Source organism: Delphinus delphis, chromosome 3, assembly GCF_949987515.2.
Source record: "Delphinus delphis chromosome 3, mDelDel1.2, whole genome shotgun sequence".
NCBI classification, from domain to species: domain Eukaryota; kingdom Metazoa; phylum Chordata; class Mammalia; order Artiodactyla; family Delphinidae; genus Delphinus; species Delphinus delphis.
In genome coordinates this window covers 13,953,443-13,969,844 of record NC_082685.1, presented here as the reverse complement: position 1 = coordinate 13,969,844, position 16,402 = coordinate 13,953,443, and the positions used below count along the sequence as shown (strand labels likewise).

At 54.2% G+C, this 16,402-nt stretch overlaps 2 protein-coding genes across 2 annotated transcripts; both read right to left on the bottom strand.

Moving 5' to 3' along the window:
* Positions 1-5,178: 5,178 nt before the first annotated feature.
* CCDC194 (coiled-coil domain containing 194) lies at positions 5,179-10,071 on the bottom strand. The gene is made up of 4 exons (XM_060006695.1): positions 9,748-10,071; positions 7,877-7,973; positions 7,355-7,487; positions 5,179-6,858 (listed from the first exon to the last, which is right to left on the bottom strand). The coding sequence occupies exons 1-4, from the start codon at positions 10,069-10,071 to the stop codon at positions 6,708-6,710; spliced, it is 705 nt and encodes a 234-aa protein (XP_059862678.1). The 3' UTR covers positions 5,179-6,707.
* Positions 10,072-13,581: 3,510 nt separating this feature from the next.
* On the bottom strand, positions 13,582-16,157 carry BST2 (bone marrow stromal cell antigen 2). Its single transcript, XM_060006697.1, has 5 exons — positions 15,759-16,157; positions 14,924-14,978; positions 14,584-14,644; positions 14,196-14,314; positions 13,582-13,944 (listed from the first exon to the last, which is right to left on the bottom strand). Exons 1-4 carry the CDS (start codon positions 16,023-16,025, stop codon positions 14,215-14,217), a joined length of 483 nt encoding a protein of 160 aa, XP_059862680.1. The 5' UTR covers positions 16,026-16,157; the 3' UTR covers positions 13,582-13,944; positions 14,196-14,214.
* Positions 16,158-16,402: the final 245 nt, after the last annotated feature.

The following is a 16,402-nucleotide window of genomic DNA, read 5'->3' as shown; positions in this document are numbered from 1 at the left end:
GGCACAGGGTAGGAGCTCAGTAATTGGCACAGGAAGGCCTCACAGAGGGCTGATGGGTGGATGGTGGTGGCGCGGGTTCCCCTAGCTGTCATCCCACCCAATGCCCGGCTCGTGGAGGCGCTTAGTAACACAGGCAGCAGTGAACCTGGGGCCAGGGTGAGCGTGAGTGAGGGGCTTCTCCTGTCTCAGTTTTCCCCTCTGTGAGATGAGGTGGGCACAGTACCAGGTCCCAGGGCCGGGGAGGGGGCTGGGAGAAATGATTTGCCGTTGCTATTATTACTACCATTTCCTGCTGGAAACCTCATCTTGGGGCTCTGTGAGATGGTGAAGGGGAAGCGCCAGATAGAGGGGGTCAAGCTTCACTGTGGGTCACCCCCAGGTGGGCAAGGAAGGGGTTTCGGGACTAAGGAGCAAAGGATTCTGGGTATGCCCTCCTACATGTCCCCCCAGATCCAGGAGCTCCAGGGAAAACCCCTACGCTGGGTGATGCCAGAGGCCTCACCAAGAGCCCCAGGCCTGGCGGTGAGGGGTCCTCAGTCTTGGGGAGACAGAGTGGGACACAGCCCCTAGCCCCATGGGGTCAAGGCTGACAGGATCCGAGGGGAACGGGGCAAGGGGATGGAAAGGAGGCTGGACCATGGGTGGGTGATGATAACACAGTTGCTGTCCACTGCCTGTGGGGGGCACAGCAGGCTGAAGGCGGTGGCATGGGGACCCAGCCCCCTATTAGCCAGGGTAGTGGAGTGGGGGGTAGTTGAGCGGGGAGGGGTCCTCCAGGGTGGTGTTCATCAAGGAGGTGGGAGTTGGGTCGGGATGGAGGAAGTTCCCAGGGATGGGCAGGAAACCCCTGTCTGACCTTTGGCCTTTGCAGCTACCCATTGATTCCTGATTCCGGACCCTTCCCAGCCACTACTGGGAGGGAGGAGGGTTGGGGGCTGCAAGTGGTGCCCAACCAGCTATTTCTCTGGGTTGGTCAGGCCCACCCAGAGTCCCCTGGAGCAGGGTGGGAGGAGGACATCTCCCATCTGCATTAATGGGGAGTCATGTAGGCAGAGTGAATACATGGTTTCAATGCAGGCCTCTGGAGTTAAGTTCTGGCTGGGCCACCTACCGCTGTGAGACCCGGGACAAGTGACTTCTCCTCCTTGAGCCTCAGTTTTCTCCTGTCTAAAGTGGAGGCAACAAAGCCAGTTGTGAGACACTTGTCACAGTGCCTGGCACACAGTTAACCTTAATAAAAGGTGGTAGTTTTTTAAGGTGGGGTTGGATCATCCACAGCCTCTGATGTGAGGCTGGGGAACTGAGACACAGGGGAGGGACACTGTCCCAGCTGTTGTTGCCCTGGGCCTGTGGGATCACCAGGGGAAAGGGGGCATGACAGGTGTAGAGCCTGGGTGACAAGGGTCCAGTTGAGAACTCAGGCAAGGGGGCAGTGCTTAGGCCAATGCCAGGAGCTGTGACAGTCTTGGTATGAACTTAAGATCTTGGCTATCTTTCACTGTATATTGAAGATGTTGCATATACGTATGTATGAACATGATATCTGTTGTCAAGGGAAAAGAAAGGCAACCATAAACTCCTGGAAAACCAAAAAGCCACTCTAGACCTGATGTGCTACAATTTTGAGCAACTGCCACAGTGTAAGAACAAGAGTTTTCAACATACACACTAATGTCTTTTGTATCAAGCTCAAAAATAACATTCTTTTTGGCAATTTGATCTCACAACTTTGCTTTGTAATGTTTCTTTTTCCAATAATTTGTTTTAAAAGCTAGATTTTTTTTTTTAAATGGAAAAGGTAATGATGAAACTTCCTCTTTTTGCTCAACATTATGACTTTGAGATTGTTGATTCCTTTTGACCGCTGTTTAGGTTTTCAGCACATACATTACCATAATAATTACCAATGGGCACTTAGACTGTTTCTAAATTTTTGTTTCAGTGAACAAAATAAGACTTGATATCAAATCTCCACAAGTGAAATTGCTGGGTCCTAAAGCAATAACATTTTACATTTTGACAGCTGTCATCAATTTGTCCTCCAAAGAGGTTGTTTCCATTGACACTCCTGCCAGCAGAGTCTAAAATTTCTAAAAACAGACTCTCTGAACACGTTCTGCCTGAATTCCTGGCCAGAAAATTCCAGAGGGAGGAGGTGAGCAACTGGTCTTCGAATTCACATGAGGTCAAATGCATCGAATGATGTGAGCATTTGGTTTTTCCCTGAAAACCATTTGTCATAGTGACAGGAAATTTTGTGCGTGAATCTCTCTGAATTCCTTTGGAGGGACTTCGATTTTAATTATTGTTTTCTAAATTAAAAACAATCCATTTGGTTTCATTTGATTGTTTGGGCAGAGACGGGAAGACTGTCCTGAGGAAGTCAGCTCTGTGTCACTCTGAAGACCGACACTGAAGTTCTCAAGGAGACACGAGGTTTTTAAAAACTCTCACAGAACTTCAGGAAGGTTCTGGAGGAAGCGATATTTCTGGCGAAGAAAAATTTCAGCAAAGTTCAGAAAACCCTCCACTTTTATGCCAACGTGTTTGGGTTTTGGTTAAATGCAAAGGAAATTAAGTTTTTGGGCTTTTGGAGTTGACAGAGGAGGCAAGGAGAGCCCTTTGTGGGCAGTGGGGGGGAAGAGCCTGTCCTCTCTGGGCATCCGTGTTCCTTCCTGAAAAAAGGTGACCCACTTTCTTACCTGGGACTGGGCGCCAACAAGGTCAGGCTGCTGCTGTCCCCAGTGCCCTCCACCCAGCTTGTGCCAGCCTTCCCCTTTCCACCCCCCCTCCCATACACTCCTGTTTCTGTAGCCACGGAGGGACCCCAGGGTGACCATGAATAGGGGAGGCCAGGGCAGGGACCTGGGAGAGTGTGCTGGGGGCAAGGTGGAGACACAGAGGTAAAGACTTGGAGACAGAGAGACAGACGGAGACTTTGAGTGGTAACTGGACAGGTGGAGACAGGGAGGCACAACAGAGCAAGGGCAGGCTGGGGGCTGGCCCTGTGGGGAGGGAGGCAGGTGGGGTCTGGAAGGCAAGGCAGCTGGGGGATTCTCCGTTCCGGCGGGGGAACCAGATCTGACAGTACCCCTCCTGCTCACACACCTCCCATGGCTCCACATGTCCCCGGCGCTGATTTTCAGGGATCTGGCAGGTATGGCCAAGGGGAAGCTAGCAGAATAAGTGAACAGTAATGATCATATTTTAGGTCCCATTTACAGCCCTGAGCCCAGCCCTTTGTGTGCGTCAGCCCTGGACTCCACAGTGAGGGTCTGAAGTCCCTGGGGCCCCAGACAAGGCAGGGCCAGTCTCCAGCCCTAGCTGACTCCAGAAGGAGAAGCTGTTTCCTGCTCACTTCTGGATTTACGCCAGAGTTGCAGGGGGAGGGGGGTGTCTCAGACCCACCTTCCCTGCCTCTCAAGTTCTGGGCCCTCAGCCAGCAGCAACCAGGTGTGCAGACTGGGGTGACCCCTGGTGGCCAGCAACGGAACAAAGCGGTTAGACTCTCATTCCTCCCCTCAGCCTCACCTCCTCCTTTTGCGGGGGGGCCCTCCAATTCCTCCCCCCACCCCAAGTTGGTCCTCTCCCAGTAAAGGCCCTGATCAGGCACCACCAAGCCACCTCCAAGGTGGGTGGGGGGATAATAAACAGGACTGGCTGAGGGGGGATCAGAGTTTCAAGTGTGCTGTTCCCCTCCTTACAGCAGCCTCTTCAGAAATTTTTCAAAACAAATTTTAATTATTTTAAGGGTAATACATGCACATGATTTTTAAAATGCAAACTTTACAAAAAGGTATACAGAGGAGCATGAGACTGCTTCCCCCGCCGATCCCCAGATCCCTGATTCCTTTTCCAGAGGCCACAGCTGTGACCAGTGTTTCCTTCAGAGATATTTGGATAAAAGTTTCCCCCAGCCCCGAATTTTAAAAGACGTACACAAATTATTGCTCTCCTGCTTTTTTTTTTTTTTTTGCGGCACGCGGGCCTCTCACTGTTGTGGTCCCTCCCATCGCGGAGCACAGGCTCCAGACGCGCAGGCCCGGCGGCCATGGCTCACGGGCGCAGCCGCTCCGTGGCATGTGGGATCTTCCCAGACCGGGGCACGAACCCGCGTCCCCCGCATCGGCAGGCGGACCCCCAACCACTGCGCCATCAGGGAAGCCCTGCTCTCCTGCTTTGTACATTAGTGCGTCTCAGAGAAGATCAGCTTTGGCTTTTTTAACAGTTTTATAGTGGGAATTCCTTGGTTGTCCAGTGGTTAGGACTCTGTACTTTCACTGCTGAGGGCGCAGGTACAATCCCTGGTCAGGCAACTAAGATCTGCAAGCCGGGCAGCTTGGCCAAAAACAAAAAATAAAAAAACCCACACAAACCAGTTGTATAGCAGTCCATGGTGTGGATGGACAGACACTCATTTAAACAGTCCCCAACTGACGGACACTGAGGTTGTTTCCAATTTTTTGCAATTACCAAGAATGTAGTAATAATGTCTTCATTTCTCCTCTCCCCCACCCTCATCTTTTTAAAAGTAAACTTTTAATTTTGGAATACGTTTAGATTTACAGAAACTTTGCAGAGATAATACAGTCTCTGAATAGCCCTCATGCAGCTTCTTCCAATTTCTCGGTCAAAACTAAGAAATTAATCTTCGTATATTACTATTAACTAAACTCTAGACTTTATTTGATTTCCTAAGTGTTTTTCTGTTCCAGGATCCAACACAGGATTCTCCACTGCATTCAGTCCATCATTTTGTATACATTTAAATATGGTTGTAGATTTAAAATTTTTTTTAATTAAAATAATATGGTTGGGCTTCCCTGGTGGCTCAGTGGTTGAGAGTCCACCTGCCGATGCAGGGGACACGGGTTCGTGCCCCGGTCCGGGAGGATCCCACACGCCGTGGAGCGGCTGGGCCCGTGAGCCATGGCCGCTGAGCCTGCGCGTCCGGAGCCTGTGCTCCGCAACGGGAGAGGCCACAACAGTGAGAGGCCCGTGTACCGCAAAAAAAAGAAAATAATAATAATATGGTTGCTGAAAAATTGCCTCAAGAGGAGTTGATGGGTCAAACAACATGTGCACTTTTAATTTTGAGAGATTCTGGAAAACTGCCCTCCCAAGTGGTTGTACGAATGAGCAGTGCCAACAGCAGTGCCAACACAACGTATTCACAGACTTTTAATTTGTTTTTATTTTTGTCTTTGACAAACTAAAGGGTAGAAAACGATATCACATTTTTTTCAGTTTGCATTTCTTCTCTAGCAGTGAGATTGGGCCCCTTTTTCGTATATTTCGATGACCAGGCTGCCCGTGTGCTTTGCCCATTTTCTACTGAGTTATTTTTTGAAAAATTAATGTAGAATAGATCCTTACATAATAAGGAACGTAGTTTATTCCTGGATATAAAAAATTATCTGAAAGCGATTTTTCTTTTCTTCGAAAGGATTTTCTACCTATTTGTTTAGATATAGGAAAGTTTCCATTGATTCTCTTGGGTTTTCTATATATAGTCATACCAACAGCAGATAATATTATTGGGTTGACTGTTTCTGAGGCATTCCTGCCAAAAATGCCAATTAATCATGAGGAAACATCACAAAAACCCAAACTCAGACACCACAAAATGACTCGCTTCGGCTTTTTAAAAAATGCCAGTGTCAAAAAAAAAAAAAAAAAAGCCAGTGTCATGAAAGGCAAAGACAGATTGAGGAATGTTCCAGATTAATACAATGTGTAAGCCAGGATACTCTTTTGTTACAAGGGACATTATCAGAACAGTTGGAAAAATCTGATTACGGTCTGGAAATTAGAATCTAAGTGTCCATCGATAGATGAATGGATAAAGAAGATGTTTTATATATATATACACACACACACACACAATGGAATATTACTCATAATAGTCTCATAAAAAAGAAATCTTGCCATTTCAACGACATGGATGGATCTAGAGGGTATTATGTTAACTGAAATAAGTCAGGCTGAGAAAGACAAATACTGTATAATCTCACTTACATGCAACTGTTGCTATTTTGATGACCTTTTCAGAATTTTTCTCATTTGATCCATTTAGTATGGCGAATTTTATTACCAGACTTCCAAATATTGAACCATCTCTGCACCTCAGGCATAAGTCACTTTGTTATGGTGTATCTTAAAAACGTGTTACTTGGTTCTCTGCTAAAATTCCATTTGGGAGTTTTGTACCCTCTTCATAGGGAAAGGGGTCTGTAGTTTTCCTATTGTGCCATTTTTGTCAGCTTTTGATGTCAAGGATATGCTGGCTCTCACCATTCCAATTACTCATCTTACAGGCAAGGTAAACTGAGGACCAGAGAGGAGAAGTAACCCCTTCAGGTCACTCCCAGGTCAGGGCTGGACCCTAAGTCCTCACGTCTGTGCGATGAGGGCAACACTGTCCTTGTCCTTAGAGGGGACTTAAGTCCCAGCTCTGCACTATCTCACCTCGTGACCAAATGGACCTTAATTTCCCCATCTGCAAAATAAGCATTAGATGGTCAAAGAGAGAGGGTCGGGTCTTCTTTCTGCACAGTTTCCGTTCAGGACGGCTGTCGGTCGAAAGCTGAGCGTTGACGGGTGTCGACTGAGCATCTCATCTAGCGTGGGTACCTCTGTAAGTGTCCCAGCAGGGCCCCCAGTGTCTGTCCTCCTGGCCTCGAGCCCTGATCCAGCTGGGGTCTGACTCACCCCCTTGCACGCCGCGCTGGTCGCCTGCAACCCCCGGAAGTTCCCGGGCGAGAGCGCGAGCGGGGATTGGGCCGAGGTCGGGACCCGGAGCGGGTCCGGGGGTGTGGCACTCTGCGCTGGGGGCCCGTCTGGGCTTCCAGGGCGTAACTGCCGGGAAGGAGGGAGGGTCCCGTCAGCACCTGGACCCCGCTTCCCCAGAGACCCTCCAGCATTCTTCCGCCTTTCCTGGGAACGCCCCCTCCCCAGAGATCCCATGCTCCAGGATCCCTCATCCCTTCTCCACCCCTGGCCATTTCCAGGACCCCTCCCCACGGACTCCCAGCCTTTTCCCCAGAAGCTCCGCCTCCAGGCCCCCGGCCCCTCACTCGGTACTTGATTTTTCTTGCATCCTCTACTTGCACTCCCCGCCCTCCCCTGAGCCCCCAATATGCGCCCGACCCCAGGGACCCATGCCTCCAGAGTGCCAGCGCTAACGTGGGGTATTCCCGTCCCCAAAGAGCGCCTCCCCCGCCCCCCAGGTTCGCCCCCCAGGTTCTAACGCCTGACCTTCAGGAGGGCCTTGACTCTCCACAAGGCCCCGCCCACATGGGCAGGGGCATGGGCTCGCCCTCCCCCGGACCCTTCCTGCCCACTCGTTACTCACACGTGCTCGCGCAGCGTCGCCTCCCGGGCTGCGCAGGCTTCACTCTCGGCCTCCGCCGCGCTCGCGCGCCGCTGCGCCGCGTCCAGCCGCTGCCTAGACTCCGTGGCCGCCGCCTCCCAGCGCGCCAGGGCTTCTGCGGGCGCAGGGGGCAGGATCAGGCTGGAGACCAGGCTCATTCCCCTCGCACACCAGCTACGAATTCATAGTCTGCCTACTATTTGCGTGGTTTGTTTTATTTGAATTAAGTTTGTGTGCTGTTTGCCCGACCTTTACGTGTCATTTGCATAGCTTTTCATAGGTTTACATTACTTTGGGGAGTCTCTACACGGCGTGTGCACATTTTGTTGTATTTGCATTGTTCTCTGATATTCGCATGACCTTTGCATATTATGCGCATTTCTTTCACAAATTTTCGCGTTCGTCTGCTTTACGTTTGCACCTGTACGTGTCATTTGCGTAGCTGGGAACCTTCTAGGCTCCTCCCACCTCTAGCCCTGCCCACCACTTTGCACCCCAACACACCTGTCAGCGCCCCGTTCTCTGCCCCCATCTGGGTCCCCTGAGCCTTGGCCTCGTCCATCTCAGTCTTCAGTGTCATCAGTTGGGTCTGAAGCCGACTCTGCGGAGTGGAGGGGAAGTGAGGGGGGAGGGGGGGAGGGGAGAAGGAGTGAATTGACCCCGCCCTTTCTAGGGGAGACTGAGACTACATTGGCGTTCCCTGAGCTTTATTTGGACCTTTGGGGGTCCTGTAGCTGTAAAACACAGAAGTGGCCTCTGAAGTCTGGGGTACCGAGTGGTGACAGGTGCCTGCCTGGAAGAAGTTCTCTGTCCAGGTCATCCGGCCCCTACTCCAGGCCAACTAGATGTAGAAAAGGTTTAGCTCTGCCGACAGGATCTGGTTCCAATCCTAGCTATGTCTAGACTCGCGGACTGGGGTTTCAGACCAGCACAAGCCAATTTGGTGGTTGACAATTGAGTTTCAAGGGTATACTTAGTCACCTCTGTGAGACTGTTACAGTAGAAGTGGAAAATGGGGTTTTTCTTTCCTACTAACAAGCCGGGAAAACAAAGGAATGAGTGAATGGCTATAGAAACAGCAAAAGCAGGTCTATAAAGTTAAGCAATCCTAGTTTCACTTTAACTGTTACTAATCTGTAGTGCATGCAACTAGAATTGTCCTACACAAAGCTAATTCCTTAATCACTCTCTGACTCTATGTGAATTATATCCTGCACCTGGCATTCTTTTCTCCCACACTCCCTTGTAACACTCCCTTGTAGCTTTCTTCATTTCAGAGAGGAGGTCACCAGCGATAATCTTGGAGATGACCAGACCCAGTTACAGAGCTGCCTGATGTCTGCTGTGGCCGTTTTGAAATTTCCCGGAAGAAAGAAGAATGCAAGTCCATCACTTCCTTGATCCTTATCACCTACCCCAGACTACAAGCCCTGACTGTAAGACTTCTCCCTATTCCCCCAGAGAGGGGAGCACAGTTTTTTTTGAGGTGCTAGCCTGCTGTGTTCCCTCTTTGCCTGGCAAAGAAATAAAGCTACTCTCTATTTCCTCCAAAAACTCTGTCTCCGTATTTCTATTTGGTACCAGGGTACAGAGGCCGAGATTTTGGCAACAAGACATTCTGCAAAACCACTGGCCTGGCTTCCTTGGAGAAGACTCCATCGAGAGGCAGAGACAGAATTTGAACCCAGTGCAGGCTGCTGTTAACCTCGGCTACCCCAGGCCTTTCCCTCAGGCAGTCAGGAAAGGTGTAGGGATGAATTTTCAAAAGGCATGAATTTTCAAAAATTCATACACTGCCCAACCTCTGCTGCGCCTGGGACACAGGGGTACACAGTAGTTACTCAATAAATGTGAACGGTTGGGACTCTGAGGATGATTCTTCTGCGAGGTCCAGGGCTGGGAAGGGTTAAGGAAGAGTTTGAAGGGGGTGGCAGGAGGAAAAGGGAGGACCTGGCTGGTACCTCCCCCAAGAGGCCAACTTTAGCCTCCTAATTACAGGTGACATGAATGTCCCTCTCTCAAAATAGAGCTGCTCTACACTGGCTGGGAGGTGGGATGTTGAGTGGGTACCTAGGGGGAGGGTTAGCACAGGGCCTCCCCAGGTGGGCTTAGGGGTCTGAGGCTTCCCTAGCCTCCACCAGTGATTTGGCAAATAGCAGAGGACAGTGACACCTTCTTGGTCAGAAGGTAGACTCAGGGCTGAACTGGCATTGTAGGAGTTGGAAGGAATTACGTGTATATTCTTATTTGCCTCCCTCAATTGAAGAATGGCGGAAACCAAGGCACAGGGCGGGGGGGGGGGAGCCCCAGGGATGTGTGTGCACCCTCTCCCCCCCATATTCTGGATTCCCCAGCCCCCCACCCTGCCCACCTACCTGGCGGCCCTCACAGGCCCTTAGGGCCTCCTCCAGCTCCTGTCGGACACCCTCGGCCTGGTTCAACTGCCTGGTCAGGGCCTCCTCGCGCTGGGCAGCCTCTGCCAGCCGGCGCCGAAGTTCCTCGACCTCGGGCTCCAGGTCTCCAGGCGGCGCGGTGGTGTTGGCCCCTGGCTCTGGGCAGCGAGGCCTCCGGGAGGCCGAGGCGGCCAGATTCCAGGCCAGCAGGGCTGCTCCAGCCGCCACCGCTGCCAGGAACACAGCGGCCCCGCACAGGGCGAACACTCGCCAGGCGCGCCCTGGCTCCGGCCCCGGCTCGGCCATACCGCCGTCCACAGCTCTGGCCCCAGACGGCCACGAGCATTTAATTGGCACCTTGGGGCTCCAGGGACACCCACGGTTCCGCCCTGCTTGGCGGTGGCTTCGAGTTTGTTGGGAGGGGCTGGACCCACGCCAAGGGCCAGCCCAGATTAGTGGAGCCCAAGACAGGACTGGGGGGTCCTGGATTCCAGTCTGACATCTGCACCCCACGTGACCCTCTGAGCCTCAGTTTCCCCCTCTGTGAAGCGGAGATGACAGTAGCTCCTGCCCCGTAGGGCTTTGTGGGAATCACTTGAGTACATCTGCGCAAAGCACCCATTTGCACAGGGGGTGCTTGGCGAGGGTCTGGGGGTATATTGTCCCCATTCTGTTCATGGAATGACCAAGCCTAGAAGACGGGAGGCTACTCGAGCAATTGAGGTTGGCCTGGCTCAGGCTGCCACACTTTTCGTGGCTGGCTGTGAGGACCAGAGGGTAGACGCAAGGGTGGATCCGTCCCATCTCCCTGCCCGTTCTCCACTAGGCCACCAGGGGGAGACCTTACAACGTGAATAGATCCAGGAGCGTTCACACCGTTCCCCAGACTTCCCTCTGAGTCAAATCCTCTTCCTCCCCCTCCGCCCTCTTTCCCCTTATTTCCTCTTGGCCCGCCTCCATTTCCACCTCCCTTTCCTCCTCTTCCTCCACCCTACTCCCTCTCTTTTTCTCTTCCCCCTCTATCTCCCCGTCTTACCCCTCCCCCCTTTCTAATCCCTCCCCCTCCTCTTCCTCCCCAGCAAGACCCCTAGCAGGTCTTTGATGTCACTTCCTGCTCTTAGCTGCCTCCTGCCCTCCTCAGCGCTCTTCAGGCCAGCGCATTCCTACCCCAGGGCTGCCTGAGAGCCCTCTCCTCCCTCTTTGCCCAGTTAACAGTTCCTACCAGCTCTCCCCTGTCCACCAGTATGTCTCCTCCTCCAGAACCCTCCCCCTTCCCCACTAACTCAGGCCCCCTTTTTTTTTTTTTTTTTTTTTTTTGCAGTACGAGGGCCTCTCACTGTTGTGGCCTCTCCCGTTGCGGGGCACAGGCTCCGGACGCGCAGGCTCAGCGGCCATGGCTCACGGGCCCAGCTGCTCCACGGCATGTGGGATCTTCCCGGACCGGGGCACGAACCCGTGTCCCCTGCCTTGGCAGGCGGACTCTCAACCACTGCGCCACCAGGGAAGCCCTCAGGCCCCTTTTGATCAGCTCTCTCAGCTCTGCTGTCATTTTACCTGTGTGTGATTCCTGGCTGCCTCCCCCATCAGACTGGGTGAGCCCCTAGAAAGCAAAGCCTGCACCTGCCCTGTTCACAGGCCACCGCGTGGGCCTGGCACACAGTAGTTGGCAGAAATGTGAGCTGAGTGAACACTATGAACTAGAATCTGTGTCCCTCCCTGACCTGCCCAGCCCCCCGCCCCCCCCAATTCCACATTAAGAAACCAGAGCCCAGAGAGGCTAAGTCTCAGGCCAGGGACACACAGCAGCCACAGGTCACTGCCAGATTCCTGCTGAAGCTGGAATCCCCCCAACCAGCCAGGGAAGAGGGGCCTTTTTAGGAAAGAGGGACATTTATACCCTAGCCATTGGGTGGGAATTTAGGGGAAGAAATTGAGCAGGTCAAACCCATAATATTGGGGCAAACCTGCCCCCTCCATCAGCGAAACGCAGCCCAGGTATGGTGGGGGTGGGAGGCGGAGCTGTTTTGGGACTTTCCAGTAGCCCAAGCTGGGAGCTGGGGGGAAGGATGTTGAGTGGGGATGGGAAAGGACTGAAGTCATGTGAGAAAGGTCTGCTTCCCTGCAATCAAGAGAACCTGCTGGAAGCAGAGGGTTCCATTGCCTGAGCAGCTGAGAAACCCTGAGCGAGTCCAGTCACTCCTCTGGACCTCAGTTTCCTCATCTGTTAGATGGGGCTGCCGATGGGGGTGGTGGTGAAATGACTCAGTCATTGTAAAGGGACTCCATGGGAGCGCCTGCTGAGTCCCCCTGTGAGCTGGGGACACTCACAGAACTGACGGGCACCCAAGCCTCACCTTCTAGAGCCGAGGTTCTCACCGGAATTGATTCTGCCCCCCAGGGGAAACTTGGTAATGTCTAGGGGCATTTTTTTGTTGTCACAACCTCGGGGTAAGGTGCTATGGGCCTCTAGTGGGTGGAAGCCAGGGATGCTGCTCAACGTGCTACAGTGCCCAGGGCAGGCCCCACAGCAGAGAATGGTCCAGTCCAAATGTCAAGAGTTTGGAGGCCGAGAAACCCTGTTCTAGAACTCCAGAGCGGGAAGCTGGTGCTCCGAGCAGGAGGTAGAGACTAGCTGAGGCCATGAGGCAGGAAGGAACTTGACAAATCAAAATGCAGAGAAGGGCTTCCCTGGTGGCGCAGTGGTTGAGAGTCCGCCTGCCGAGGCAGGGGACACGGGTTCGTGCCCCGGTCCGGGAAGATCCCACATGCCGCGGAGCGGCTAGGCCCGTGAGCCGTGGCCGCTGAGCCTGCGCGTCCGGAGCCTGTGCTCTGCAACGGGAGAGGCCACAACAGTGAGAGGCCCCTGTACCGTAAAAAAAAAAAAAAAAAAAAAATGCAGAGAAATGGTCACAGGGGGTGGAGCAAGAGGAAGTTAGGGGCTGGGGGTGGTGTCGGGGGGGGGGCGTCAGGGGGGCCTGTGGCAGGGATGGGGTTTGGGGGTCCCTGGGAGGGCAGCGGGAGCCATGGAGGGGGGGCCCGACCATCTGGGCTCGGGACCATGGTGAGGGCAGTGCAGAATTCTGGGAATTCTGGGCAGATGCAAGGGACCTGCCCCCACCCCCAGCCACGCACAAGAAGTTGCCCGGACAATAGTCAGGATTCCAGGCGAACTTGGAGGAAGGAAGATAACAGAGGAGGAAGGAATTATGGGCCATGGGAGGATCCAAGAAAGTGGGTTGAAGGGTTTATCAGATGGTAGGCTTCAATTTTGAACACCTTCCAATTTTTTTTTTTTTTTTTTTTGGCCGTGCCGCGCACTTGCGGGATCTCAGTTCCCCAACCAAGGATTGAACCCGGGCCACGGCAGTGAAAGCTCAGAATCCTAACCACTAGGCCACCAGGGGACTCCCAGTGGCCTTCAATTTTGAGAAGCAGAGAGGCTCTCTGGAGGAGGGGGCATTGTGACACAGGCCTGTGTGTGTCTGCAGATGCAGGTTTGATCCCAGCCCTGCACTTTCTGTGGGAAGGGATTGGGAACCAGGACAAAGTGTCCCTCACCACAGCCTCGGTTTCCTCATGGGACCGCTGCCATCAGAAGATCCCGGCGAGGAGATGAGAGCAGAACACTGCAGGCGAGCTGATGAGGGTGTAGAGGTCTTTAAGATGATCCAAATGGACAAGAGGGCTGGGGAGGCAGTGGGGTGGTGGCTGCCAGAACCGCAGGGATTCCTGAGAACATTCTAGAGCAGGGAAAGCTGGATGTGGATGTCAATGGGTGTCCACCCTGGCCCGCAGGGCAGCCCCCAGATGCTTGGGGGTGACACAGTAACACTCCAAAAACTTGAGAGAAAAAGTTTCCCCTCCCCAGAGGGGTGTTTACTTTTTCGGAGCCCAAAGACCCCAGAAGAAAGTGACTTTCTAGAAACCGTGTCAGCAAGAAGCAGGCGCCCCACCTTCCACCCCCATGCCCTCCTCAGCTCTAGGGCAGCCTTGGGCCAACTCCGCTACTTCTCCATGCCCAAGGTATCCCTCCAGAGCTGCCCCATGGACCCCTTAGGCTACCCCATCCCCCCTCTCCTCCCCACAGCCGTGTTGCCATGTGGTCCCCTCAGAACGGGCCAGGTCAGGAAGCCTCAAAGGGGGAAGCAGAGAGGGAACCGGACCAGTCCAGGTTGTGGCCTAAAAGACATCAAAACAGGGACTCAGAGGCAGATACAACACGGGCTCCGCGCCCTCAAGCCCTGCCCCGCTCCAGGACCGCCCCACCCCCACCCCCTCCCTGCTCACTGGGCTCTCCCTCCCTCTCCAAGATTCTTCTCCTCGGGGCCCAGCCCTCTGCCCCGCAGGTAGGCCACCTCCCCAGACCGTGACCCATCCCCGACTCCCATCCTTTCCCAGTTTTCTTTTCCCCGGAGCTGCCCCCTCCTTACCGGCCGGCTTTCTGGGACCTCAGATCAGCAGAGCCTCGAGGACCACGACCACGACCACAGCGAACAGGACGCTCGAGCAGCTAGAAGAGTTGTTCTCAGCTGAGGCCTCACTCCCTCTTCTGGAGTAGAGATCGGGACAATTCAGACAACTGCCAAGCCGGCTCCAGCAGCTGGAGGCTGCGCCCCTAAGAATCTCCACTCCTCCCCCACCAAGTCACTGGGGAGGAGAGCTGGCAGCGGCCACCCCATGGCTGTGTGACACACGGGACAAGGCTGGGACTTAAACTTTGCCCCCTGAGCAACGGGGTTTTTCGAAGCCAAGGGGGTCGCGAGTCTTCGGGGTGGGGTGAAAGGGGAGTGGCCAGTGGGGGGGGGGGTCGTCTCGGACCTTAGTCGCTGCACCTCCGCCAAAGTGTCCTCCAGTTTCTGCTTCAAAATCTTGACCTCTCCTGGTGGGGTCGGGTACAGAATCGAGGGGCGCGTCAACACACTGACCACGCCCACTCACCTGGCTCCAACCCGGGACATGTCCCCGCCTCTAGCCCCGCCCTCATTCAACCCACGCTGGGAAACCTGGCGTGCTCCCCCCTCCCCTACTCCAAATGGAATCTGGTCCCATCCCTCCCTCCCGACCCCAACCCTGGGACCCTCCCTCCTTAGTCCTTTTCAGTAACTGGCCCACCCCTCCGAGCCCCGTCCGTGGAACGCTGGCCTTGTGCTTTTCTCACCCTGAAGCTCTGCCACCTGTGCCTGCTCCATCTTCAGAGAATCCCTCAGGGTCACCTGCGACGCGGGGGTGGGGGTGGGGTGTGGGAAACTGGACTTCTGTCCTTGGGCCCTGGACCCCTCCTTAAGCCCTGGGATCAGAGGAGCTTGGGTCCAAACCCCCTTCAGTTTCCACTCCGACCGTCCCCTGCACCTCAGTCTCCCACCTTGAAGAGTGGCCATAACCCCCACCCTCCCAGGGCCACCGATAAGGGTGTGATCCTCGAAATGGGAGTTTTGAGGCCCTCCCCAAGAGAATTTGGAAGCTCCCCATGCCCAAACTCTAGGAGCAGTTTCCAGATCCCCCGGGGCTATTGCCCAAGAAGAGTGAGAGGTCCTCCCAAAACCAGAACACAGGGGGGATTTCGGAGTCCAAGTAGAGGACCAGTGGGAGTTTCAAGGTTCCCCCATATCGGGACACAGATGAAAATTCCAGAGTCTCTCAGGATGCGGTGGGAGTATCAAGAGCCTCTTTCTCTGGGACCTGGTGAGGTCCCGATCCCAACCCCTAGGGGGGGCTTCTGCTCTCCCAAGACTGGGGCCCGAGGGGAGTTTCTAGCTCCCACACCCCAGTACCCTGGAGTCTGGAGGTTCCCCCATATCCTAGCAGGGATACTGAGGTCCCTGCTCTGGGGAGCACCCCACCCCACACTAGCACCCTGGAGAGAGTTTACAGGTCTCCAAACCCTGGTGGGGACATCCAGGGGGGAGTTTTAAGGTCTATCTTGATCTCCACGTAGACCCTGTAAGAACCCCCCCGCAAGGACAGGGCCCTCTCTAGGGGGTGCAGTGGCTTACCACCGTCTGGTTGCAGGTGGCCGCCTGGACCTCCATCTCGTGTAAGACTTCCTGGGCCTGGGTTAGCTGGTGCTGCACGTACCGAGTGCGGTTCTGACACTCCCGCTCTGCTTGGAGGCCATCCGTGCAGTGCTTGCTGTTGGCGCTGACAGCGAAGATGACCAAGGGTACAAGCAGAGCCATCAGAATCACCAGGAGCAGCAGGAAGCACAGGCACCGCGGCAGCTTGCAGCAGCGCAGCACCGGCTCATTCAGGTGGTCAACCATGGGCACAGGGCTGTAGTGATACAAAGTAGTGCCCTCCAGCTCTGTCCGTAGGGAATCTGGACGGGAGTTAGGGGAGGGCGCTGGAACCTCTTCTGGGCTGGGGCTACCCCCTTATTAGCATAGGAGCTGTGCTGACCAATGACAAGTTCCAGGAGGATCCTCTGACTTGGAGATACTGGAATGAGGGCATCTAAAGGCAGAGCAGAGCCCAGGCTTTCTGTTTCGGTTTCCTTTTTCCCTTTCTCAGAAAAAGAGGTGGGTTGTTTCTGCCTAATTATGGCCTCGGGACTTTCTGGGTTGGTTGCTGGCCAGTGAGATCCTGTGGGAGGGGAGCTGGGGCTACCTGCGACACCCCATCTCAAGTCCCTGCCCTTCTC

What these genes read in the sequence shown, in the direction of transcription:
- CCDC194 (XM_060006695.1), bottom strand. Translation starts at nt 10,071, where the DNA reads ATGGCCGAGCCGGGGCCGGAGCCAGGGCGCGCCTGGCGAGTGTTCGCC. An exon ending in AGAGAACGGGGCGCTGACAG is followed by an intron (nt 7,488 to 7,876) that starts GTGTGTTGGGGT and finishes CTGCGCCCGCAG; the next exon opens with AAGCCCTGGCGCGCTGGGAG. An exon ending in GCGACGCTGCGCGAGCACGT is followed by an intron (nt 6,859 to 7,354) that starts GTGAGTAACGAG and finishes CCTTCCCGGCAG; the next exon opens with TTACGCCCTGGAAGCCCAGA.
- BST2 (XM_060006697.1), bottom strand. Translation starts at nt 16,025, where the DNA reads ATGGTTGACCACCTGAATGAGCCGGTGCTGCGCTGCTGCAAGCTGCCG. An exon ending in CCACCTGCAACCAGACGGTG is followed by an intron (nt 14,979 to 15,758) that starts GTAAGCCACTGC and finishes CCCGCGTCGCAG; the next exon opens with GTGACCCTGAGGGATTCTCT. An exon ending in GCGGAGGTGCAGCGACTAAG is followed by an intron (nt 14,315 to 14,583) that starts GTCCGAGACGAC and finishes TCTCTACTCCAG; the next exon opens with AAGAGGGAGTGAGGCCTCAG.